Consider the following 27,664-nt stretch of genomic DNA (forward strand, 5'->3'; position numbering starts at 1 on the left):
ATGCTCAAGCCAAAAAAAGGTTCCCCACCTGTGGATTATAGCATGTTTCGGTATGCGCACTCAGGTCTCATAGGACAGTGTACAGGTTTGTTGTGCAACAGTAGTGTTCCATATGAATCAAGGAAGTGACCTCAAACATGACCTAAATGGCCTCAGTCCAGTATATCTGAAGGAGCGTCTCCACCTCCATCATTCAGCCTGGGCACTCAGGTCCCGCTCCGAGGGCCTTCTGGCAGTTCCCTCGCTGTGAGAAGCCAAGTTACAGGGAACCAGGCAGAGGGCCTTCTCGGTAGTGGTGCCCGCCCTGTGGAACGCCCTCCCACCAGATGTCAAAGAGAAAAGTAACTACCAAACTTTTAGAAGACATCTGAAGGCAGCCCTGTTTAGGGAAGCTTTTAATGTTTAATAGGTTATTGTATTTTAGTGTTTTGTTGGAAGCCGCCCAGAGTGGCTGGGGAAACCCAGCCAGATGGGCGGGGCATAAATACAAAATAATAACAACAATTATTATTATTATTATTATTATTATTATTATTATTATTATTATTATTATAACATACCTTCCAGTTCTCTGTAAATGCACAGTGCAGGGAAATGGTAGATACAGGGAAGCTGGTTTGCTGTTACTGATCTGAGCTTTTCATTGAGGAGCCCCTAAGGAACTCGGAGTTAATCAGAAAATAGTTTGAAAACCACCAACCTAGAAACCTTTGCCTTGTGGAATTCAACACACACACACACACATACATATACATATACATATACATATACATATACATATACATATACATATACATATACATATACATATACATATACATTCGGCTTTCCTGAAAAATGTTACCTCTGTCTTGTCTCAGAGAACCCTTCCAAATTTGCCTAAATTTTACATTAGTCAAATTTTGGTGGTTCCTCTCTTTAATCTCGTGGAGCCCATAGTTCCTCGGATGCTCAATGGAACTTCTGGCTTAGTTGCCTGCAGGTACATTTTAAGATATAAAAAGAAAAAGATGCAGGTACGTTTTTATGTCGGAGCAACATTCTTCATAATCTTGTACCTTTCTTTGAATGTTTATTCCCGCCTGCTAGGGTTGCAGGTGGTCGACTTGACATGAGGGTGCTTAAATCACTTGAGCTGTGTACAGTTATGCCAAACAGAACTCTCCTCCAGAAAAGCAGAGCCCTGTGTTTCTGCTGATAATTCCATCGCTGGTATGTGGAAATCTTCCTTCCAGTATCCTAGCAACTTCTCTTTTTCTTTCTCCTTTCTTTTTTTCTCCTTTCTAATGTGTAAATCATTCCCAAAAAGCTACAAAATAGCCTATTTCAGGGTGGCTCGCCTGAAATGAGAAATTATTTGTCATTTTGCGCAATAACATTACAGCAAAAGAGTACATTTGCATATGGAACAACTAATCATGTTTTTAATGCCTCAGCAATGTGGTTATATAACCAGATTCACCCCCCCCCCCTTGCTCTGGAGCTTCCTTTCTTGGTGTTAGCGATCCAAGAGTTGGTGGTAACATATTTTTTTCTCCACAGAAACAAGCTCACAGAATTAGTGAGAGGATATCCAACCCAACACCTTTCAAAGGTGCAAGTTTTCCATTCACACGGAACTCCTCTTCAGATAAAACTAAAGTATTACTCTCTCCCCCCTATAAAAAAACCCCTGGCATAAATGCCTACATAACATAGTTCATAGTGGTTTTCAGGAATAATTTGCCATGGGACTGCCAAGGGAATGGTGTGTGTTGCAAGGGATTCTGGGGCACGTTATACCAAACCAACAACAACAAACCACCTTGGAATCAGCTGAACTCGAGAATGCTACAGACTGAATGCTGCTTCGCTCCTGGATAGCTCAGTCAGTAGAGCATTGGACTCTGACTCTCAGGGTTGTGGGTTTGAGCCCCATGTTGGGCAAAAGATTCCTGCATCACAGGGGGTTGGACTAGATGACCCTTGAGATTCCAACTCTACAATTCTATGATTCTCGTGAACTGAGAGCAGGCACACTCCCTTGTAGCTTTGCAGTACAGGCTGGTTGTGATGAGCGCGCTATTTTTCAAAAATACTGTCTCTGCTCTTCTTATTGATGGACGGAAGCTTAAACTGGGATGGGCTTTAGGTCGCAAATACTCCTCTGTGTCTCATTTTGTGCCGTTCTGAGACCCTTTCAAACTAATTTTAGACTCTGGACTTAAGAAGCCCCCCCCCCCCACATTTAGTGTGTTTTACTTGATGGACTTCAAAATGTGGCAAGCCATCACTAGATACGGGGGGAGAGATTTGATTCCGTCCACATTTAAAGGCAAACTTGCCAAGTTCGGATTTCCCAAAACAGTATGAGAACCGAAACAAAGCCATCTTTCAGAATTCTCACTTCTGCATGCAAAGCACATAGAATCATATTATTGTAGAGTTGGGACGGACGCTGAGGATCATCTAGTCCAGGCATCCCCAACCTGCGGCCCTCCAGATGTTTTGGCTTACAATTCCCATGATCCCTAGTTAGCAGGACCAGTGGTCAGGGATGATGGGAATAGTAGTCCAAAACATCTGGAGGGCCGAAGGTTGGGGATGCCTGATCTAGTCCAACCCCTTGCAAGGCAGGAATATGCAGCTGTCCCATGTTCTACTCCTGAATCATGGTCCTTCCCAAAGGGCCCGGAAGTTGTGACTGTTCCAGGGGCGCACTGTTTGCAACTGTCTTTTGATTTGCTTTCTATTTTGAAATAGCTTTGCAGAGTCCTCTCTCCAGCAGTGTTAGTATTGGGAGGAGGAGTTCCCTATTCATCTTTGGCATTTCATGAGTAAGAGCCGGCGGGGGGGGGGGGGGAGAGAACATGGGGGAAAATAAATAACAGTCCTGTCTGCATTCAGAAGCAAGGGCATTTATTTACTCAAGGCCAGAGATGCTATTAAATCATAGCACTGTGTGGGAGAAGGTGCTGAAATGTACAATCCCTATGGAAGCAGAAGATGATGTCTTGGCTTTAGGGCCAAGAGAGAGCACACCTACTTCATCCTTTTGCAGTTATACAGCGTACGCATACTCCTGTAACTGATGCAGCTAGAGGGAGATGACCTTCACCTATTGATCCAGTATTGCGGGAGTGGAATTCCCATGGGTTCATACCGCAGTGCTGTGGTTATGTTTCAAAGCATCTTCACAATTTGCTGAAATGCACAAATCAGAGTTCAGCCCCCATTAATGCCTACTTTTCGCAGCTTGTGGCACCTTCCTACGAAGCACTTTTGTGACAGGGAGCGAGCCAGCTTTAAATCGCACCGTTCAAGTTGGAGCTAATTCTTTATTAGCAAGAACACGATCTGCGCAGACCCAGTAGAGGTCTCACCCCATGGGTCAGTTGTTGAGACTGAAAGTCCCTGCCTCCCCACAGCCATCTTAAGTTCTCTCATCTTTTTCCAAGCAGTCAGAGACTGTGCCTTCATGAAGCCAACCTCCCCCCTGCCCTTTTTATGCCTCTTCTGGTTCTGGGAGAGGGGAGGGGAGGGGAGCTTGTCGCAGCAAGAAGGGGAGACACCCGTGACTATTCACCAGCCTGGCTCATCTCTGCCTCTTGGCCTCTTCCCACTCTCCTGCTTCTGTTTCTGCCTCTGATTCTGCACTTCTCTCTGCCACAGCCTCTCCCAGCTCACTAAGCCCTGATACCTCTTCAGCTTCCAACCCCTCCTCCTCTTCCTAGTCTCTCTCTCCTCCCTCTGGCCACTTATCGGCATCCCACCACCAATCCCCGGGCTCTGAGCCTTCTTCCCTCAGGTGTTGCCCAGCTTGTTCCTCCAACCTGTCCGTGACGTTTTGATTTGAAGGAGGCTAGTTAGAAATGACAAGATAAGAGTACTTTTTAAAACAGCGGGGCAGATCCTGTTGCATGGCGAGTCCCATCCCCCCAGTGGAAATAAAGACACATGACACAATTATTTAAGGTTAATAGGTTAAATATGGCCACAGCTTTATAGGTTACAGGTGATGAGCGGTATTGGCTTAGGCATTGGTCCTAACAGATTATCCGGCTTCAGCCTGTTTGCTTGAAGTCTGGGAAGGGTTAACCACCAGTAGGGGGTGTCCTGCTGCTGCACTAGGAACTCCCCCAAAGTCACCGCTCGGGGGCGAGCCTAAGGCCCTCACCTCCGTAGGCTATGGACAGGGCTACACTCCCCGGAATCCTTTATCAGACTACCCTTCAATATGAACAGCTGGTATGCGGGAAAAGAGGGAGATCCCCAGCAGTGCCTGCGTTTAAATCGGGTGGGCCACACCCCCAAAGCCAGCTGTTTGGCTGGCCAGGGGTTGACATGGGCAGGGATTCCCCCAATCGCGCGGGGGGCTGGGCCGTGACGCCCGCAATCCCACCTCATCTGCAGGGCGGAAGTGGCTATCTCCACACACACACCTTCCGCCCATTGTGACAAGCGGTCAGGGCTGCCCACCTGACAATTACCTGGCATCACAATGACATCAGGTGGCTGCACAGTGTGAAATCAAACTACATGGAGGAGGGGAAGTACGTGTGGCACTTTTCTAGTGCAGCACATCAGCTGACATTAGCTGTAGGGCAGGTAGGCATGGCTCAACCGAAAGCTTCAATCCTCAGCATTTCCAGGTACTTCAGGGAGACTGTCTGAAATCCTGGAGAGCTTCTGCCAATCAGTGTAGCTGAGTGCTCAGCAAGATTGGCCAATTGTCTGACTTGGTATAAGGCAGCTTTCTACATTTCTAGAAGCTGGAGGTGCCACTCCTTTCTGGCTCTCCACCAGGTTGATCCACACTTGTACATGCTTCCCCCTCCTCTCAAGTAGCCTTACATCTAGGTATCTAGGAACTTCTCTGGTGCCTCAAAGCTTATAGCTTGCTTCTGATTGTCTCTGATGTTGTGGCCCTAAAGGTGACAACAGCATGTTGGGTGTGTGTGTGTGTGTGTGTGGGTGTGTGTGTGTGTGTGAAGCTGACAAGATCCCAGGCAACTGTTGTTGAGGCTCCCATTCCTGGGGCAGGAATGTATGGATTCAACAACAACTCAGGGTTGCTGGAGGTGCAGATAACTTCTCGGCGGAAGGGAGTGCAGCCAGGTTCCAGGTCTGAGCAGCAATAAATCCTGATAATAATACCCTGTCAAGTGTATTAGATGTTTCAAACCAGGGTCCCCAGTGCACCAAAGGAAAGTTTGTCCGTTCTCATCTTCTTGAGGTGCAGTTTGTTTTCACAGAAGGGTTTTAGGATCCTCTGCCCACAAAGCTATCATCTCTCACGCTAGAAGGAATATGCCTTTCTAATACAGCGCCATAAATAAATTCGCCGCTTTAAGAACGCAGGTCGGCACAAGTTCTGAGAATTAGCTGGGAGTTCAGCGGGGGCTCGGGAGAGCGGAGGGTGCCACTCGGCCTTGGGTTTGAAGCTGACAGGATGAAAAACATCCATCTGTTTCAGAATGATTTAGTAACCTGAGGGTTGAATGCGTTCCCTGCTATAAATAAAGACGCAGGCAGAATATTGAAATGCCTCCGCTTCTCTTCCTGAGAGATTGGGGGTAGGGAGGAGAGAGATGATCTCAACCGCTGGGAGCACAGCTAGAGATATCGCAGTTCTCAAGCCTTTCCTCTTAATCAAAAAAGGAGTAAAGTTACATGCTTCAAGAAGTTCTAAGAGTGCAGTCCTACTCTCCCGCAAGTTGATGGCTGAGGAGGGGGCGATAGGATTGTGCAGAGTGGCTTCTCAGTTAGCATTTGTTGGCAGATGGGAGCATGCAAGGCGGGGGTTGGGGGGGCTCCACTGTTAAGAAGGCCCCCAAACAGGACCGGAGGACAGTAGCTTTGGCTTGGCGGGATCCAAACCCTAGTAGATCCCCACGGGGCCCAATCCTCAGGCTCAGCAACCTGGAACTGACATTGTGGATGATTATGCAAGAGAGAGAGAGAGAGAGAGAGAGAGAGAGCACAGTCAGGCTGCGCTTTGGACAGCATCTCCCCAGAGAGATGTGCCTAGTGCCATCACCATCAACCTTTGGGTGCCAGGTGAAGATGTTCATTTTCACCCAGCCATTTTATTCTTGATTGGTGTTGGTATTTTAGTAGGGTAGGGTGCTCTTGCAGGATGGGCACTTTCAGCTAATGTTTTTTTTAAACCTTTGGATATATTTTAATTTGTTATTGTATGTTTTTTTAAGAACAAAATTGTACGTCGCTTTGAGACCCAATTTTTCATAGTGACAAATATAAATAATAAATAATAATTTGAATACAGCAGTAGATCCTCTGCTCTTCCGTGGCCCCAAGTTAGGATTCATCTGCCTGTTTCAATAATTTAAAGCTGTTAAGAAAACGAGAGGACTTGTAACGTTGGGGTAGAAACTTTTCCATCCTGCGGTTGAATCATTTTCTCTGCCGCTTCTGCGCTCACCGTCCTGAACAAAGTGGGCCTCTATGGAATTGTTACCTGTTGGATACCATTTTGGAGCCTCATTAAATGGCTGCTTTTAATTTCTAAAATAGCAAGGATAGGAGGCAGTCTGAAGTGAAGGGCAGGGAGAAGTACTTTAAACCCCTTCCCATGCCTGCCATTTCCATAGCACAGCTGGAGTTCTCAGGTTGTTGTGTTCTGCTCTGCTCACACAGAGCTAAGCAAGAGAACAAATCCTCTCCGCCAAAATGGGCAGTGTTTAAAGGCTCCAGAGCAGGGGGTGCCAATACGAGGCCCTCTAGAAGTTGTTGGACCGCAACACCCATCATCCATACAAGCTATGGTAGTTCTGAATGGTTCACACCACCATCTAGAGATCAAGGGGCAAACTGAAGTCTTCAGAAAAATAATAACGAAGCTGGAGTCCTCAAAGCTTGTTTAACTAGCTCAGATAAGCTCCTATACCCAGTCAGCCAGTAAGCTTGTTATTACTGACTTAGCTAGCTCTCCCCAGCATATGTTTTTATGACCTCTTTAGAAGCTTTAGAGAGGAAAAAAATTACTTCCTTGCCTTGATACTCAATGCAAATTGCAGTACCGATAAGATTTTAATCCAATTTCATGTAGTGCAATGAATTGCAAACCTTTTTTTTTTGAGAGAGAGAGATAGGTCTAAGAATAAAAGTATTCTTCCCCAGAGTTTTCCAGCAACACTTCTCAGATTTTGAATAAAAGTGAGTGGAGTTCACTCATCATTAGTCATAAATGTTTCCTCTGTTAAGAATCATATTTGCACACTTTTAGTTGAATTGTGAAAAGAAGTATCAGTTGAGTGTACGAGTTGAGTTCTGCTGAGCTCAACGGCAAAACTCCCACTGGCTTTAATGGAGCTGAATCTAACTCTGTTGCTGGACCTTTTAATCAGCAATATGCTCGTTTCTTATGATGGATAACCAGCTAAGACGCTTCCCATTGCTGGCCATCATCTAGCTATGTATTGTAGCACACCTCTATCTGAACCCTTTTAAAATGCAGGCCTTGTTCTTATGGGAGCTAACTCCAATTAAAATGCCCCAACATTTATCCAATGAAAATAGGGGCACCCTATTCCACTATTATTATTATTATTATTATTATTATTACCCGGCCTATCTGACTGGGTTGCTGCAGCCACTCTGGGCAGCTTCCGACATATATAAAAACATAATAAAACATTAAACATTGAAAACTTCCCTATAGAGGGCTGCCTTTAGATGGCTTCTAAAGGTTGTATAGTTACTTATCTCTTGGCTCAGGGGTCGCATAACTCCATAACCTTCCAACATATCTCTGAAGAAAATAGGGATGTCTGACCATACCCTCCAACGTTTCTTTGATGAAAACAGGGATGTCCTAAGGAAAAACAGGATATTCTGGGATCATATCATATTTACGGGACTGCCTCCCCTGGTATGCCCTGCAGAGGACCTTAAGGTCCATGAATAATCATAGTTTAGAGATCCCGGGCCCTAAGGAAGTCAGATTATCCTTCACCAGGGCCAGGGCCTTCTTAGTGATGGCTCCAACCTTGTGGAATGCTCTGTCCCGTGAGACCAGGGCCCTGCAGGATTTAACTTCCTTCCGCACGGCCTGTAAGACAGAGCTATTCCGCCTGGCTTTCAATTTGAACTTAGCCTGATCTTTTATTCCCCTTCCTTCCCTCCCCCTCCCCTTTTTATGAAGATTACCCGCTCTGGGATCCCACAGCTAATTCTCCCCTGGTCTCCTCGCTGACCCAAATAGGACTAATTTAGCCAGCAAGCCCTGGTGATCATCTAATGTGTATTGGATGGATTTTCTCCCTAAATTGATTTTTGAATTCTGAATTTATTGTTATTCATGTTTTATACTGTATTTTAAGCTGGTTTTTGTTGCATCAATTACGGTAAGTGTTTTAGATTTGTTGTTAGCCACCCTGAGCCCGGTTTTCTGAACCGGGAAGGGTGGGGTATAAATAAAAATTTATTATTATTATTTATTATATCAGAAACTGGGACAGCTTCTGCAAATCCAGGACTGTCCCTGGAAAATAGGGATACTTGGAGGGTCTGCAAATGCTGGACACATTGGTTATAGCCTCCATGCAAGCCTATTAGGATGAACAGGCATACTGTATAACTTCGGTGGAAGCTTTGTGCAAACACATCTGCTTGGATGCTCCATGCACAGCTGGTCTGGAAGCTCCCTGAGAAGCGTCCTATGCTGCTCATGGAAAGCGGGCCTGTTATCGACTTGGCAAACCTCAATTTGTTCCTCCTAAAAATAAACGCGTATCTTGTTGAAGCCAACCCAGAATGAGAAGGAAATGACTTCTAGGAGGAGAAATTGCCAGGCAGTTTTCCAAATAAAGCAAAGCCCAGACAAGAGCCCAGGCAGGCAATAAACGTTACCGGTAATAATGATCATGGCAGTGCAGCACACTGGAGAGAGAGGCATCTGGGTCCTTTAAGCTACCAATTGTGCCCAATTAGTGGCATTAAAGGGTGGCTGCAGAGCAATAACAAACAAGGAAGTTAGAGACATGCCACACCATCATCTGTCAGTGTATCCGCTGCCAAATCGGCGTTTTCATTCATCTTGCTGTTCTCACCCCCCATCCCCCCAGAAAACATGCTGTGTTAATCTCTATATTTATTTTGTGCTTCTGGAGTACAGATGAACAAGGTAGCTGATCAAAGGCCTGGGAAATCAGGTCAAGATAGTTTTGGGCGAAGCCCAAGTATATTAACTTTGTGCATCTTCCCTTTGTGCCTTTTGGGAGGGGGAAGGGTTATTTGTGGGGCAAATTACATTTTTTAATATATGTGATTGCATGTAAGGAAACCCCAGAGGTGGGTTTTATTTTTTTTAAATAGAATTTGGTGGCTGGAAATTAAAGCAAGAAAATAGTTTCTGGTGATGGTGCTTAGCCCTTTCACAGCAGACCACTTTTCTGCTTCAATTTGCTATCCCCTTTTGCATGGTGCCAAAAAGTAAAAAAAAAAATAATTGCATAATTTTGGGGGGTATTCTGGAAGTGGGAGAGGAACTTGGTACAGATTTTGAACAATTTTCTTTTTAAAAAGCTGGGTGGGTATAGCTCCTACTTTGTCCCCCCAGTCCAGCTCTCCTATTCAAAGGCTCAGGTTTCCTGATTATTGTTTTAATGTTTAAAGGAAGCAAGCAAACAAACAAACAGTGTTTCTTTTTCTTTTTCAATAGTTATGCCCTCCTTTTCTGCTTCAAGAGCACTTATATTACATACCCTGCAACTGTCCTGAAAAAACGGGACATCCCATTTTATTTTTTTTATCGCAAGAGAGCTATGGCCATTTTTATTGCCATGATCTCGCACAATTTCACAGCATGATTCCTCCCTGCAATAAATGCTTTTTTTGCGGTGCTTGACCTCATGTGGTGCCCCAAAATGTGCATTTTTGGGTGCCATGCCCCCCAGGCACTTTTTGAGGAGAAACTGTGGTGCAAAATTGCACAAGATCACAGCAACCAAAGTGTGAGCCATGCTCTTGTGATAAAAAGCAGGAAGATGGTGTCCGGGAAGATGGCTCCCCAGATTTTGACTTCAAAGTGTAGACGCATATGACATCAGCTCAAATTTGCAATACAAAATAAAGCAAAACAAATTACAAAGATATGCATTTCTAAAAACACACAGCTCACGCCATCTTTTCAACTTTGTCCTAGTAAAGAGAGAAGGGATGACCTGCACTTATTTAGCTTTGGCCCTGCTCACTGCTGGCATGCAGATTAAACTCTCCTCTACCCGATGATGCAACCCTCAACATTAAAAAGAAGTCCCCCATCTCAAAAGCCAAACACTGGAAGCAAATGTTTGAAGGGGTCAAAGTGGAAGTCTCTGTCCAGAAGCCCAAGTGTGGGGCAGCTTCCAGTGGCTGTCTGGGACCGACTGCCTTGGCAGACAGCTTCAAATTTCAGCCCTCCAGCTGCAGGCTGAAATGGATATACGCTCAATGCCTGAGCCAAAGTCCACCTACATCTGTAACTAATAAAGTTGTGGCCAATTTTTATCCCAGATTGTTGTCTTGTCACATTTGTTCCCTTACACCATAGCTATTGCCTTCGCGCAGGGATTGGGGATGCCGTGGCCTGGCCCACAACTTCTTTCTGCTTATTTTAATTGTTTTATGCAGCTTTACTTACATACCTCAATCATGCAGGATTCAACTTCAGCATAAAATAAAGTGTTTTAAAATTATTCACTTGTATGTTAATGGAAAGTTGAAAGCACTTCTGTTGACGGAAAGGTGTCTTAAGTACCATCATGAGGATTGAAACAAGAATATTGAGAGGTCCCTTCAAGGGATTCAGCTTCTTAAGGAAGACTGGACCTTTGGAGAGAGTGTACCTTTTAAGGCTCAAACCGGTCGGGAAATGAACAGAGACCAGACCAGGATATAGGAAAGCAAAGCGGCTATAAGACTGATCTTTATTAAAGCTGTTGCAAGAGGGTGCTCCCCCCACATGTAGGAGAGAGGAGGAGGACCCAGGACAAAGGTGTGAAAGCCCTTATATAGACCTTGAAATTTGCCCACCCTGTAGCCTAAGACCACCCCTCTGTACATCATACATCACAGAAGGGGCGGACTACAACAGAAATCTGAGTGTGTTTTTATCCTGTCTGCCAGGTTACCTTATTACCTGGGCATCCTGGCCACTCTTTTGTTATGATAGCTATTCAGTTCCTGAATCCAGGTCACAGGTCACAGGCTCACCCTATTCTATCTTAAATGTGTCCTTAAGACAGGATTTGTGAGCAAAGAGACAATGGGGACGCTCCCCATTTCCTTCAACCTTGTAGAGAAACATTTGAGGTCATTTGGGAGAGACAAATGGTTTCAGGACTTTTTCTGTGGGTCTCAGACATGTGGCCTATACATTTATGTATGTGCTTGCTTGGTACATTTATGAACATTTACTTTATATATATATAAGACCTTAAAATTCTTATAACAAGATAATACGAATTTCCCAACAGGGGCTCATGTTTCTTTCCTCTGTCATCTGGAACGAAACCAGCTTAGGTGTGAATTGCAACCAACCCTGGTGTGAGCTTCCTATTTTCACTTGATACAGGGCTCACTGAAGCCGGTGGGAGTCTTTCAGTTTATTAAAGTTATTAGATTGGGCCTGGAGTGAGGATGGATCTTAGAATGGTTCTTCAGGCCCAATTTTTCTGTACCCTCTTAGGAAACCAGTTGGAAAAGGCTGGATTGTTTGTACACAGCCAGACAGAGCCTTTGGCTCCCGGAAAGGCCGTTTTGTGTGACGCTGTAGCGCTGTGCGTGAGAAAAATGAAGCTAAATCCAAAGTTGTTACGAGAACTTCTGTAGAATGTACCTATAATAGGACTGCAGGGGACCCTTCTGCCAACGCATGTGCAAGCCTTAATAATTTTCCAAACCGCACCTGTCTTTGTTTGGCTCACAGTGGTTCCTCGATTTCAACCCAGTTACTTTTGTGGAGTGGCTATATAACTGCAGAAGTATGCAAGCAAGCATTTACTTACTTAATTTATTTAAACAATTCATGCTTTGCATAAGGCAACTCCATTAGCAACTCCCCTCTTGTGGTTCTTCGTGGACCACACACTTGCTAAGATCATCTTCAAACCGGGACTCGCTCCCAATGCTGATCTTTGCTCCCAGATTCTTTCCCATGCTGGTTTTCACTTGGGGAATATCAGAAATGGGGGGGGGGAGTAAAAAATTAGCTTCAGAATCTGGCTGGGTTTCCCCAGCCACTCTGAGCAGCTCACAACAGAATATTAATAATAATTTTTTTAAAGCGATAAAACATCAACCATTAAAAACTTCCCAAAGCAAGCCTGCCTTCAGATGTCTTCTAAAAGTCAGATAGCTGTTTATTTCCTTGACAGGGGACGCGAGTGGCGCTGTGGTCTAAACCACTGAGCCTGTCGATCAGAAGGTCAGCGGTTCGAATCCCTGCAACAGGGTGAGCTCCCGTTGCTCTGTCCCAGCTCCTGCCAACCTAGCAGTTTAAAAGCATGCCAGTGCAAGTAGATAAATAGGTATCACTGTGGCGGGAAGGTAAATGGCGTTTCCGTGTGCTCTGGTTTCCGCCACGGTGTTCCGTTGCGCCAGTAGCGGTTTAGTCATGCTGGCCACATGACCCAGAAAGCTGTCTGTGGACAAATGCCAGCTCCCTCAGCCTGAAAGCGAGATGAGTGCCACAACCCCATTGTCACCTTTGACTGGACTTAACCGTCCAGGGGTCCTTTACCTTACCTTATTTCCTTGACATCCAATTTGAGGGCGTTCCACAGGGCAGGCGCCGCTACCAAGAATACCCTCTGCCTGATTCCCTGCAGCTTCACTTCTCGCAGTGAGGGAACCAGCAGAAGACCCTTGGAGCTGGACTTCAATGTCCAGGCTGAACGATGGGGGTGGAGACGCTCCTTCAGGTATACTGGGCTGAGGCCGTTTAAAGCCCTTAAGGTCAGCGCCAACACTTTGAATTGTGCTCGGAAACGTACTGGGAGCCAATGTAGGTCTTTCAGGTGTTACATGGTCTCGGCAGCCACTCCCAGTCACCAGTCTAGCTGCCACATGGGGGGTGGGGGTGGGGAGGAGTATCAGCATCAGAAATAAAGGGGGAAAGTGAAGATACACAGCCCTGTTTAGGGAAGCTTTTAATGTTTAATAAAGTAAAGGTAAAGGGACCCCTGACCAATAGGTCCAGTCGTGACTGACTCTGGGGTTGTGGCGCTCATCTCACTTTACTGGCTGAGGGAGCCAGCGTACAGCTTCCAGGTCATGTGGCCAGCATAACTAAGCTGCTTCTGGCGAACCAGAGCAGCGCACAGAAACGCCGTTTACCTTCCCGCGAGAGCGATACCTATTTATCTACTTGCACTTTGACGTGCTTTCAAACTGCTAGGTTGGCAGGAGCTGGGACAGAGCAACAGGAGCTCACCCCGTCGCAGGGATTTGAACTGCCGATCTTCTTATCGGCAAGTCCTAGGCTCTGTGGTTTAACCCACAGTGCCACCTGTGTCCCAATGTTTAATAGGTTATTGTATTTTAATATTCTGTTGGAAGCCACCCAGGGTGGCTGGGGAAACCCAGCCAGATGGGCGGGGTATAAATAATGATGATGATGATAATGATGATGATGATTAACCCCCTTGAGTAGAAGAGAGGGGCATGGGTTGGTTCACAGCAGCCGCGTTTCTCTCAGGGAGGAAGGAGATGCAGGAAAGAGAGAGAGGAGACTGGTTTGAGTGCTTTCCCCATCAGCCACCTCTCTCACTGCTGCATCTCCCACTTCCCAGAGGGGAGTGTGAGGCAGCAATGCGCAGTGGGTGGCTGTGGGCACATATCTGCCGCTCCTCCCGACTTCCCTGAGCTTGCTGCACCAGGCAGCCTCCTCACCTTGCTTCTTGGGTGGGCAGGCCCTAGTTCTGGGCTTTTTGTTCTACACAGATCACTGTGTGCCTACTGGCTGGCCGAACCCATGAAAGTCTTATGAATGGAGCTTTTACTAGTTAATTTGTCATGCATAAGCATGACTCAACAAAGCATATAAGGAGGACCATAGACATAGCTCGGTATTTCTCTCAAGTTTGTTTTAAAGATGCTAAACAGAGCACCACTGAAGCTGGGGGGGGGGTTCCCCCAGTTTAAACGCTAGTTGGAATATGAATACAGTGGTACCTCGGGTTACATACGCTTCAGGTTACATATGCTTCAGGTTACAGACTCCACTAACCCAGAAATAGTACCTTGGGTTAAGAACTTTGCTTCAGGATGAGAACAGAAATTGTGCTCTGGCGGCACGGCTGCAGCGGGAGGCCCCATTAGCTAAAGTGGTGCTTCAGGTTAAGAACAGTTTCAGGTTAAGAACGGACCTCCGGAATGAATTAAGTACATAACCAGAGGTACCACTGTAGACACTTCCATTCTCCAGCATTTTCCTTCCTGGTTTTCACTGTTATCTTGGGAACCATGCATGACTTGCCTACTACAGTTTATTTACCACACTTCTAACACTTGGTTCAGGCCACAACAGTTTATTTAATTATTTGAAATATTTTAACTTGCTTTTCTGGGTTCATATCCCTCCAAAGTAGCTTACAATCAGAACGAAAATGAAAGGAAGGAATAATGCAGAACTTTAAGCATAAAACTACCGTGCTGCAACACTCCACACAGTTTGAGAAATCAGAATTGCAGAAATTATCATATCTGTTTTCTTTCCGTCTTCCTTTTATATTTTTGTATAGGCAGCTTCTCTCTCCCCCCCCCCCTTAACAGAGAGTGGCTTGTTTGCATCAGGAGACTCCCCCCCCCCCCCCGCCAAGCAGGGGTCTGAAACACAAGTTTTCATGAGCTTTGGATTTTCAGCAATTAACTGGATGGTATCTGGCATGAAAACAAATTGATTAGCAAGCTAGCTGTTAGGGAATCCATTAGTAATGGTGGAATTTAAGTTATTGCACCCCCAGCTGCTTTAATTTAGTATGCAGGTGCTTTAATAAAATATTTGTGACTTTAAAAAATGGTACAGGTGAAGATTTTAGAAGGGACTGTTCATAAGATGGTGTGGTTTTTCCCCCGAAGTGGGTGCAACATTCTTCATTTGAACACAGACGTATGGTTATTGTTGGCCCACCCATGAGGCAAGGTGAGGTGACTGCCTCAGGGGGCAGGATCCACAGGACAGCAGATCCAGCCTCTACTCCTCAGCAGCCCCACCATTGCTGCCTCTACAGCACCCTCTTGGCGATTAGGAGGTGCTACTGGCTAGGGCTCGGTGTTATCTGGTTTTCAGCATCACGATACATCATGATATACTGATATATCACAAGGTCTGAAATAAGGATAGAGCCGTGTAGAGGATGATATATCGCCCAGCCCTACACACATCATGATTTGCAATATATTGCGAGGCAAAAAATTCTAAAACTGATATCACGATATGGACTTCAAGTGGGTTTTGGACGATATATCGCCCAGCCGTAACACACATCATGATTTGCAATATATTGTCAGGTCAAAAATTATGAAACCAATATCATGATATGGATTTCAAGCCAGTTTTGGACAATATATTGATAATATCGCCCAGCCCAACTGCTGGTCTCCTCCCACTCCTTGGGAGAAAATGGTGGGGGCTACCCTCTGGAGTCTCCTGGACTCTGTAGACTGCCCAGTGTGATTCAGAGCAGCCGTTTGATTCCACCTGAGGGGTGGATCATCATCATCATCATAATTTTATCATTTATAGCCACCGATCTGGTTGGCCGCTGTGAGAACAGGATGCTGGACTAGACAGGCCATTGGCCTGATCCAGCTCGGCTCTGGTTTTTATTCTTAACTGTCTGCTGTTTATGCCTTATTTTTTTCCCATGTTTTAACATTTGGATTCCCCCCTGCTCTTTTATGTGTATACATTTTAACCATTATTTTTATTGTATTTTTGCTGTCCTGTTAACCACTTTGAATACCATTGACAGCAAGATGGAACATAAATTGAAGCCTAGTCCATCCTGGTATTACTTTAGAATCTAGTAAAGGTTTGGAAATCTTACGAATCAAGCTGGAAAATAAATCCTATTTTAGATCAACTGCTTTCTTGAAAGTACTAACAATTCTTTTCATGAGCAAAGCTATGACTAGTAATAGTAAAGAAAAAAGGGTGTAATGATCTGTGATTTAATCTTTTCCCATTGTATTTTCCTTTCAATAAGTGGACATAATCTTTATTTTGACAAAAGACACACCAAGAAGGAGAGAGAGAGGGGGGGGGGAGAACAACACACAGAAAATGTTAATAGACTGCAAAGGACATAACACAGATTTCTGAATTAATAAAATAATTCTGTTAGACCGGGAGAGGAAATCCTTCATATATATATTTATTTTTGAAGCATTGAGTAAGCGATGAATAAAACATTATCTGACATTTAAATATGCATAATGTAAGTAAGGAAATGATTAAAAATATTCAAATTTGAAATGAAGAGATGCCAGCACTAATTGGTCATGCTTGGGCTATGAAAGTGCATGCACTCAGTATTTGCAAGTATTGACAATTTCTTTCATAACTGCTTAAGAGAGAGAGAGACTATGCAGCTCTTTCTCATCCAAAGCTTAGCTGTGTCCTCTTATTAATTGAAATGCAAAACCCCCTACAGGTCATGAAGGCCGTAGCATTCTTCCATTTGTCTTCCGCAGCAGCTGGTATTCAGGGACACGCTCCCTCTGCTGGTGAAGTCAGAACATAGCCATCATGGCTAGTAGCCTTGCAATACATAAACTTGTCTAATCCTCTTTTGCACCTATGCAAACTAGTAGCCATCATTACATAGTCTGGTAGAGAATTTTACTGCTGAACCATATATGGGCTGTGTGAATAAGCACTTTCTTTAACTGTCCCAAATCTTCCATCATTCATCTTCATTGGATGGCCTTCAGTTCTACCTCTCATCTTGTTATATTCCCTTTAGCTGAGTAAAAGGTTGTGGAGACAATATGATGGATGGGACATTCAAGTAGCCTATGATAGTGCGGCTTTTCGTTTGATTGTTGAAAGTATAGCCCACCTTTCCATATGTAAAGCTCAATAAAATACATTGCCAACAAGGGTCTTGTGACACCTGAAAGACAAACAGATTAGTCCATGAAAGCTTGTGCTATATATGTTTGTTGAACTTCAAGATGATACACTGGTCGTTGTTGTTGTATCTCATACTGGTATATCCTACCTGGCTCACTGAAGCTAACAGTAGACCTATGCTTGGCCCAGCAAATCCTAGGCTTCTTCCTCGTTTGTAAGCCATGTGACTTAAGTTTCTTTTTGCTAAGTCTGGAAAAGTAAAATATTATACATTTCCCCAGTCTTTAATACAGTGATACCTCAGGTTAAGTACTTAATTCGTTCCGGAGGTCTGTTCTTAACCTGAAAATGTTCTTAACCTGAAGCACCACTTTAGCTAATGGGGCCTCCTGCTGCTGCTGCACTGCCAGAGCACGATTTCTGTTCTCAACCTGAAGCAAAGTTCTTAACCTGAAGCACTATTTCTGGGTTAGCGGAGTATGTAACCTGAAGTGTATGTAACCCGAGGTACCACTGTATGGTTAAATGCTGGCGTATTGTACAGCGCTATGGTAGCAATTACAGAGAAATGTGAAGTTCCATGAGCACTTCATAAAGAACTGTAAAAAAACTGGGTATCTCATCGTGGCATTGAGGCATCTGTTCATAGTCTGCATTTTAATCAAGGCTTATATTTTGATCAGATACCTGTATTCTTAAAATGAAATTAAAAACCATCTGGTTTGTAGGGAATAGGGAAAGAGGGGCCAAAGGTTATCTGGTAATTAAGGTGCCTTGTAGAGGTTAATGGCTACTTGTTTGCCATTTATAAATAGAAGAAAATATAGCTCTCTGTCTCCCATAAAAGGTAATAGGAAATGGGTGTATCTTATATGATTGGTTCTAGCAATCAGCCAATAGGAAATTCAACCAGGCTGATTGGACAGAGGCAGCCAAAGGAGGAGCAAGGGGACTGGGCTGAGGGAATATAAGTGCTGGCCATCAGGGCTGGAAGGGCAGAGCATTGGTAACCATATACCACTGTGTCTCTCATTTATTTGTCTGACAAATAAATGAGAGACACAGTGGTATATGGTTACCAATGCTCTGCCCTTCCAGCCCTGATGGCCAGCACTTATATTCCCTCAGCCCAGTCCCCTTGCTCCTCCTTTGGCTGCCTCTGTCCAATCAGCCTGGTTGAATTTCCTATTGGCTGATTGCTAGAACCAATCATATAAGATACACCCATTTCCTATTACCTTTTATGGGAGACAGAGAGCTATATTTTCTTCTATTTATAAATGGCAAACAAGTAGCCATTAACCTCTACAAGGCACCTTAATTACCAGATAACCTTTGGCCCCTCTTTCCCTATTCCCTACAAACCAGATGGTTTTTAATTTCATTTTAAGAATACAGGTATCTGATCAAAATATAAGCCTTGATTAAAATGCAGACTATGAACAGATGCCTCATTCCCCCCTTTCAAGCTCAAGGACCTTCATCCCAAGTGTCCTTGATAGCTTGACCTTCATCATATTCCTGAGGTAAAGCTCTGTATAGGGCCATGATATGAGGTAGAGTTTCATTTGAAACCATCTTGCTAATTGTACTTCTAAAACATGAAATGATACATGGCATCATACATAAAACCATTACCACTACTGTCAAGAAAAACAAGCAAGACAATAGTATCCCTTTGAGTCCTGTGACATTAGGTAACCAATTGGTGAGCCATCCCATATCCCATCCTTCCCATGTTTGTACTGGGACATGTGCTATATTCTCCATCTTTGTGGCCAACACACGGATTGCCTCACCATTATCTGAAATGTTAAAGCAACAGGCATTCCCTGTCAAGTTCAAGACTCCACATAGGCCTCCCTGCTTGGCAAGTACATAATCCATTCCCATTTTCAGCTGCAAAATGGCGGCTCTACTTTCATCCAACTGTTGTGCAATAAGTCTCAAACTCCGGGCCGTTGCATTGGTTACAAGTTCCACTACTGCTTGCAATCGAATTATTCTGTTTAGATTATAAATAGGATCCCGTGCCCCTTGTATGAGCTCACCAGGATTCCAGGAGGCAGGATCATAATAGGCTATAATGCGCTCTGGTGGCCAATCATCAGTACCGCTCCAACTTTGGGTACTTCCTCCTGCTATATGAGAAATATCAGCGTTTCTTCGTGTACGCTTGGCCAAATTAGTAGGCATAATCCACATTGGTGGTAATACCCATCCCAGGAAACAAGTCCCACTCCATTTGGAGGGGAGTTTCTTGTATGCCCATTCTCCACATATCCACCACAACCATCGTGTCTGAGGTCTTTGGTACGTGGAGTACAGAAGGCGAAATAGCAAAAGAGGTAGAGAGTTCACAGTGCAGTATGTTAGATTGCCTTTTTCTGTCACAGTTATGTTCCATACCACTTTCCATGCATGAATAAAAGGAGGTGCACAGGGCAAGGCATCCCGAGTTCGATAGGTAGTACCGTGTGCCCAGGTATTCTTAATATAATCCCAAGTATAGTGACAATGAGAGGAGCCTATCATGGTAGAATCAGCTGCATCTGATGATTTATGTACACAGAATTCCCCTTGTACAGGTATAACTCGTAATGGTTTAGTTGAGTTCCATCCGGGGAAATTCTGTACTTCTGTTTGGTTTGGTATTTCGCTTACCATACCAATGGCATCTAATGGTATCGGTAATAAGGGCATACCTCCCTCTGAATCATCTGGCCCAAGAGAGCAAACAAGGCAATTGGTCCTATTTGCAACATTGGCTACCATTTCAGCTAAACCTACCCACATATTGTGGTCATGGCGGAATCCATATTTAGTCAATTTGGTCAGATTCAAGGACCCTTCCCCTTCCCAAGGGATCAGGATTAATAATAAAATCATGTTGATGTCTAGCATATACATTCCTTCCACAAAAGATTACCTTATTGTGATAGCAAATAAATATTAGTCCCAATATAATTCCCCCAGTGACAGGAATGGGGAACCACCAAGACCAAAACATATATCCCGAGGATCCCCAATGAGTAATATCTCTGATAATTGTTCCACAAGGGGGGGCAGTCAATTAATTGTATAAGAGAATCTTTCCTTTCACAATCGCTGGTTCAGATGCTCCTCAAGCTTCAGGCGTGCGCAGGTCAGCCAGCTTCCAGGTTGTGGCTGCAGCAGGCCGGTCGTCTAATGTTGCCCGTGACCTAGCCCGTTCCCGGTAGGGCTAGATACAGGGGTTTTTGGAGAGAGTCAGTTTAAGAGGGTTAGAGGGGTCACCTTTGCACGTCCAACTGCCTTCGGACTTCTTCAAACGGGAGTGATGAATCCAGGGGGTCACCTCAGCTACCTTCACCGCTGTTGGAGTAGAGAGCAAGACGGTGTAAGGTCCACGCCACTTAGGTGCAAGTGGATCTCGTTTCCACTCTTTCACCCATACGCTATCGCCAGCCTGGAACTGATGAATCGGCTCGGCAATGCTGCACGGCGTGCGCTCGAAGGCCCACCTGTTAAGAGAAACAAAAACACGGGAGAGAGATTGCACTTGTTCCTGTGTCACATGGTCTCCTATTTGTTTGAGGTCAGCTGGAATATCCTGAACAAAGGAGGGCGGTCTCCCATACAGGAGCTCAAAAGGTGACAACTTAAGTCTTTTTGTGGGTGCACACCGAACACGAAACAGTGTTATGGGTAACACATCTACCCATCCCAATCCCGTTTCCTGGGTTAATTTTGCCAATTGGGTTTTCAGAGTCCGATTCATTCTTTCAGTTTTCCCTGAACTCTGAGGCCTATAGGCTGCATGCAGTCTCCATTTCACTTGTAGGACTCGACATACTTCTTGTACTACTTGATCAATGAACGCTGGCCCATTATCACTTCCAATGCATCTAGGTAATCCAAACCTCGGGATCAATTCAGTCAGGAGTCTCTTAGTTACCTCTCGTGCCTTTTCAGTTCGGGTGGGAAAAGCTTCAACCCATCCGGTAAGAGTATCTACAAACACAAGGAGATACTTGAATCCCTTAGAAGGGACCAGCTCTGTGAAGTCCACAATTAGGCTTTCCTACAGCATATCCTCCAACATGATGCAGGCCAAATCTGGGACACCATCTGTTGGGTCTGAAATCCTGCACGAGATCACAGACCTCGAAAGAATGCTTTGGGGGGGGGAGATCTCAGCTTAAACCGCGTGAGAGCAAGGCGCCCAAAATGGCTGCCGTACTTTCATGGGATTTCCCGGTTTTTCTGGGGCTGTTGGCGGGTATGTCATGGGTGTGCTGAGATATATGAGCTGAATTATGCAGCTTAATTCCATAGAAGCAGGCCTGTTTTGCCTGAACATATGGAAGAATCTTGACTCAACACATGATGAAATCCACTGAAAGCGAATGGCTTTGGATTTTATTTTCACACAGCAGTTTAAAAAATCTCTTTCTGAAAACACGGGAATGAAATGGATGGTTTTATTTTGAAGGTTGCTGAGAATAAACCAGCTTTCATGGAACAACTCACCCATGAGAAACTCTCTGTTAGAGGAGTTGTCTGTGTGTCCAAATTTCTCTCTGTGCAGTGACACCATAAGACCTGCAGCAAAGTCCCAGTGCTTGAAGATATGTCACAAACCCACCGAGGCCCAGTTCCCTGGGATATTTTCTCCTCCTTGAAAGACCTATGAATAATCATGCAAAAATTTATATATTTCTTCTATATATTATGTACTTGTTTTTCACCCTCCTTTCTCCTTACAGAGAGCTTCTTATTTTTGCTGTTTCTATAATATTGATTAAATTCTCTGTCCCCAAAGACCTCATAATACTAGAGGAAAGGATATTTCAGAGAGCTGGAAAACATTCACGTAAAAGATAGTGAAGTAATATTCTCATATTTTCTCTCACAAATCCTGTCTTTTATAAAAATAGGCTTTGGCTTTCTTCCCTTCATGCTTGGCTAACAATCTGAAGTACATTTTGTTAACTCTCTTTTGAAAAATGGCACTGTCCATTACAGACTTCCCTTCATTTACAGTTATGAGGAGCCCAAGACAAGGCGCAAGGATTTAAACCTGAAATGTATTAGTAACCAAATTGTAAAGCAAGGACTCTTCGCAGGGAACATGTCTAGAATGGATCATGTATATGCCAAGGAAGGAGAAGAAATAGCGGAAAACAGGAGTCAACCAACCGTGATCTTAAAAAAAAAAACTATGAGGGGAAAAAGAAACCTTTTCATCCCGCTTACAGTAGCAAACTAATAATAAAAATTTATTGTCGAGCCTTGCCATCAGGTTGGACACTGAGCAGACCTTTTGCAGAGAGCTGATTTGATTTGGCGACCAAATTTAACCTGACTGATTTAGATACTTATTTGGTTTAAGCCATGTGGTCTCCTGTTAATTAGCTAAGAAATGTCTTGCTGAAGGAAACCAGGTTCAAGATGCTCTAAACATTACTGTATTCCTAAACGGAGGCAAAGTTTAAAGTGTGTTGCAGAAGGAACACTAGTGGCCCGAAGGAGGGCAAGTGGGGATGCAGCTGTTGTACCACTGTCCAGCTCTGGCCAAAGGATGGAACTGCCTGGCCCCACACCAGCCGAGGATGCCTCCATACCTCAAATATCCCAGAGACCATATTCCTTGACCCCTGTAAAAACTTCCAGGTCAAGCATGGTGACTGCTCTGACCTACTAGGAGATTTGGTCATAGGACTGCTTTCGACCCCCTGTCCTATCTCACCCCATAAAACCACAACTAAAAAGGGAGTTTCTCAGATATAAGGCGACTTCCTTCTATGCACCACAGTTGAGCATTTTGGTAGTGATGGGCAAGATTTCTATGGTTCTATTTGTTTCCATGACTAAACACCTGATTTGTTTCACTATTCATTTGGTGATTCATATTAGTTGCATTCTTCATTTGTTCAGTTCTCGTTCATCTAATTACATTTGTTTTCATCTGCATTGTTGTTTTTTCTTTGTTCCTTTAATGCCAGTAGCAAAAGCAGAGCTGATTTCCATAGCCAGCTGCTGGCAGCCTTCACTTGGTTTCCCCAGAATGCCCCAAGTTTGTCCCCCTTCTTTTGCTTCAACCTCCCACAAAAATATTGGTGGGAAGTTCTGAAAGTGAGAATACAGGGCTGTTGTGAAGAGAACTGAAACCATGTTTGAATGTTATGATGATGATGATGATGAAGATGTCCATCTGACTGGGTTGCCCCAGCCACTGTGGGCAGCTTCCAGAAAATTAAAATGTCAGACATAGTAAAACATCAAACATTAAAAGCTTCCCTATACAGGGCTGCCTTCAGATATCTTCCAAAAGCCAGATAGTTGTTTATTTCCTTGATAGCTGATGGGTGGGCGCCACTACCAAGAAGGCCCTCTACCTGGTTCCCTGTAACCTCACTTCTCACAGTGAAGAAACCACCAGAAGGCCCTCAGAGCTTGAGTTCAGTGTCTGGGCTGAACAACAGGGGTAGAGAAGCTCCTCCAGGTATACAGGGCTTTGAACAATGGGAATGCTAAGTGCTGCAGTTTAAATACCAGGTGTTGCGATTTAATGTTCGGAGACCTGAAAGGCCTGGTTCCCTGCCCCAAAGCAAGATGCTTTGCAATCCAAACCACTGAGCTGGAGCATATTCTCCAGGGAGTTGACAAAGCAGATCATTCCAAATGACATGAGTGGACAAACCAAACCAAGAAGGCAAACATGGATGGCTGCTCTTCCAGTAAGGAAGCTATTTCCCAAACCTGAATGCTCTTTCCTGGGCAAACGAAGCAAAACCAAAGTATAATTCCTCTTTATAAGCATTTGTGCCAAAAAAAGAGACTTCTGGTGGCGTTCCAGTTTTCCCAGTCCAATGTAATATGCTTTCATGCCTGACAGTTACGAGAATATATGCAGTCTGAAGGGTTGCCAGACTTTTGTTTCAACTCAGGCCGGAAGAATCTCAGGGAGATGAATGGTTTCTCTTTTAAACAGGAGTGACATGGAAAGCAACAAGCTGGTTCCGTAGCCTTGTTCCTGAGCCTGACCGCAGCACAGATGAGATGAAGGCTCATCTCATTGTGAATCCAGGAAGCCACAAGTGCTATGGAATATTTCCAAAAAGGACCCGACCTGGGGGAAAAATCTCTAGAGCAGGCATAGCCATCATTCAGGCTCTCCCACCTCTCAGATTTAATTGATTAGATGCAAGGAGACATGGGTTATATAATTTTTCTTACCCTTTCAGCCATACTTAATTTGCACTCCCACATTAAACAGACTTGGGAAGATGCAGCCATTAAAACCAGCAGGCCATTGGGCTGAAACTCCTGATAAAAAATCTCATCACATCTCGTCAAGGTCACACTGTTTTGTAGTCACTCCAGCTCTGACTGCGGCGAGCTTTTGTGAAAATATCCATAGTTCGATAGTAAATTGCTTGGTTGGTTTGAATCTGTTGGCAGGTGATTTCCAAAGGTGTATCTTAGTGGATTTTTTTTTTTAATACATGGTGCTTTTTTCCATTAATTCACATAACTGGTTGAGGAGACTGTAGACCAAGAGTGGGGAATTTTGTGCTCCTCCAGATGTTACTGGACTACGGCTTTCATAATCCCTGACAGTTGGTCATGCAGCCTGGGGCTGATGGGAGTTGGAGTCCAATGCCATTTCGAGGGCCATAGGTTCCCCATCGCTGCGGTAGAAAAAAACCTCATTCATGTAGTCAATATGTACATAACTATCTCATACTACTGATTTTGAAAATGGCATGAGCGTGTATTAATTGGCCATGTTTTCTTATACTCTGTCAGTGGCCACAAAGTTGCATACTATTGCATCTGTTGGTGTGGTTTTTTATGATTATGAAAGTTAGCAACATGAAATATTCTGGGGTTAACCCAAATAAAATGAGATGCATTTTACTACAGTGAAACATGTGGGCTCATGCCTATGCGCATGCGCGCACACACAACACTCTTTCACATCTTTATCTGACTTCTTCAGAAATGCAAACCAGAGTATTCCTGACCATCTGGCTCTGCGGCTATTGATACCGGTTTAAATTAACATCGTACTGGATTCTGAGCATCCATTCATTCGCTAAGGGAAATAACAGAAGATTTGACGTAAGAGGTTTCATTTTTTATTGTTTTCCCCCTTTCCCTTAACAGATGAGGATAGGGATTCACTCAGGATCTGTTCTGGCTGGAGTTGTTGGTGTGAGAATGCCAAGATACTGTCTCTTTGGCAATAATGTCACCCTAGCAAGCAAATTTGAGTCGGGAAGTCATCCTCGTCGCATCAACGTCAGCCCGACAACATACCAGTAAGTACTCAACAGCCTTTCTTTGCATACTCTGCTCTAACTATGCATCCCATGATCTTCTTTTAACCTTCATGTTTTTATTCCTAAATGTATTATTATGAGAGATATACATGAACATCTGGAAATAAAACAATATGTCCCAAAATGGCAAAAAGAGAGAGAAAATATTGCATATTTCCGAAGGATAGAAGGTTAGCTGAAGGATATATTAAGAAGATGTTAAATTAACCAACAGAGGATTTGTAGGTGGGTAGTATGGACAGGGAGTTGGCAGGCAATCTGTAACTTCCAGGTGTTTCTGTTTAGATTTTTATTGATTTAATTATAAAGATTTCTACCTTTGAGTGTGAGGAACCTGAGGCCTTCCACATGTTGCTGAACTACAGCTCCCATCAACCCCAGCCAACATGCCTGATGGCCAGGAATGCTGGGAAACGTTGTTCAGCAACATCTAGAGCACCAACGATTCTGATTTATGCACTTGCTTTCAGGTGAGGACACTGGCATTTTCTTCTCTGTTTTTTTTTAAAATTGACAGCAATTTGGAGGCATGCGGCTTTCTCAGCCTTCAGCATTGTTCGGCTGCTCGTATGATTTCTCTTTTTAAGCAGCACCAGGGCTTACGCTGCATTTATACTTCCCCGTTAGTCTCTACGTAAAGGAAATTTTATGTAATTGTCTGCACTCAGGGCGCGAGGCATTTGCCACGCTAGAATACAAAGCAGCTAGAGACTGGTGTTTTTAAAAACTCATTAAAAACAGGCGGAAGAAATGAAGCAAGCTCACTTCAGATAAAAATCACGCAACTGGGGAGGTAGCGCGGGTGCTTGTACAAAAGGCAGGCATGTTGAGCAGACTTTTGACGGCAAAATAGACAGGGACAGATCGTGATGGATGAAGAGCGGCAGAGCAGAGACTTGGGAATACAAAGTAGTTCTGGACATGGTCAGGAGAAAGCGAAGCCCATCTCTGCAAATGCTCTTGTCAGAATCCACTGCAGCACTGACTTGACAATCTATCTGAAGGAGAATAATCGGGGTCTAATTTCCCTAATGCAATCCTTGTACAGGCTGCTTTTGTTCTGCTTCTGCTTTGTTTTTTTTAATTGTTGCTTTGATACTCAAAACTCCCTGTGTAAATTGGTATTCGACAGCTGGTCCCTAGAAATCAGAATGTGATTTAGGATATTGGAATGTGGCTTACAATGTGAAAACAATTATTTAAACTGTAGCTTGTTGCCCGGTTAAAGAAACTGTGAGTTAATTAGAAGCCACCTGAGATCCTTTGACTGGAGGTGCCAGGATTGCATGTTCTCCTCCTGAGCTATGACCCTTCCTTCACCCGTCCCCACTGTCCTCCGATAGGGCAAGAACATTCTTGCCAACATGCAAGATCATTAGCCAACCAAGACCCAACAACCCAGCCAGGACGCCTTCGTTATTTCTCTACAGTACCCATGACTCACGTGGCACGAGCCATCTGGCAAATTCTGGCACGCTTCACCATCTGTTGGCGTTAACAATCCACTGGCAAAACCTGAAATGCAGATTTTGACTTTTGACACATTGTGCGGCAGCTTTAATCCCTTAAACGGTGAGACTCTGAACCTGACCTCGGTGGAAATTGAGCAGTATAGAAATAGTTTAAACGAAGAAATGTTAGTCAGCTGGAAAGGAGGAAAGAGCCATTTGGACCACCTCATCCAACAGACAAACACCATCATGGTGACGATGGCAGAAGATGTGGTCTCATGAAGCAAGAGCAGCACTGACAGACTCCAAGGTCTGTACAACAGTTTTGTTTTTCATCGCGGTACTATTTAGCATTCCTGAGCCCATGGTTTACGTGCAGAGGGTCCCTGGTTCAACCCCTGGCATCTCCAGGGGTTTTTTGTGTTTGTTTTTTAAGGATTTGGTAGTAGCTGATGGGAAATTATCACTTCCTACAATCCCGGTTCAAAATTGGGAAAGGAGTACGACAAGGCTGTATATTGTCTCCTTGCTCATTTAACTTATATGCAGAATTCATCATGCGAAAGGCTGGGCTGGATGAATCCCTAGCCGGAATTAAGATTGCTGGAAGAAATATCAACAACCTCAGATATGCAGGTGACACAACCTTGATGGCAGAAAGTGAGGAGGAATTAAAGAACCTTTTAATGAGGGTGAAAGAGGAGAGCGCAAAATATGGTCTGAAGCTCAACATCAAAAAAACGAAGATCATGGCCACTGGGCCCATCACCTCCTGGCAAATAGAAGGGGAAGAAATGGAGGCAGTGAGAGATTTTACTTTC

General features: G+C 44.2%; 1 protein-coding gene across 2 annotated transcripts in view; it reads left to right on the plus strand.

The window, feature by feature from the left end:
* Positions 1-27,664, plus strand: part of GUCY1A2 (guanylate cyclase 1 soluble subunit alpha 2) — a 145,352-nt gene that overhangs the window by 104,591 nt on the left and 13,097 nt on the right. For both annotated transcript variants that reach the window (XM_083499560.1, XM_083499561.1), the window contains exon 7: positions 25,217-25,371. In XM_083499560.1, coding sequence (XP_083355686.1) covers positions 25,217-25,371 — 155 coding nt within the window. The remainder of the gene's footprint in view (positions 1-25,216; positions 25,372-27,664) is intronic.

This window comes from Podarcis liolepis, assembly GCF_965112155.1.
Source record: "Podarcis liolepis genome assembly, chromosome: 4".
Classification (NCBI taxonomy): Eukaryota; Metazoa; Chordata; class Lepidosauria; order Squamata; family Lacertidae; genus Podarcis; species Podarcis liolepis.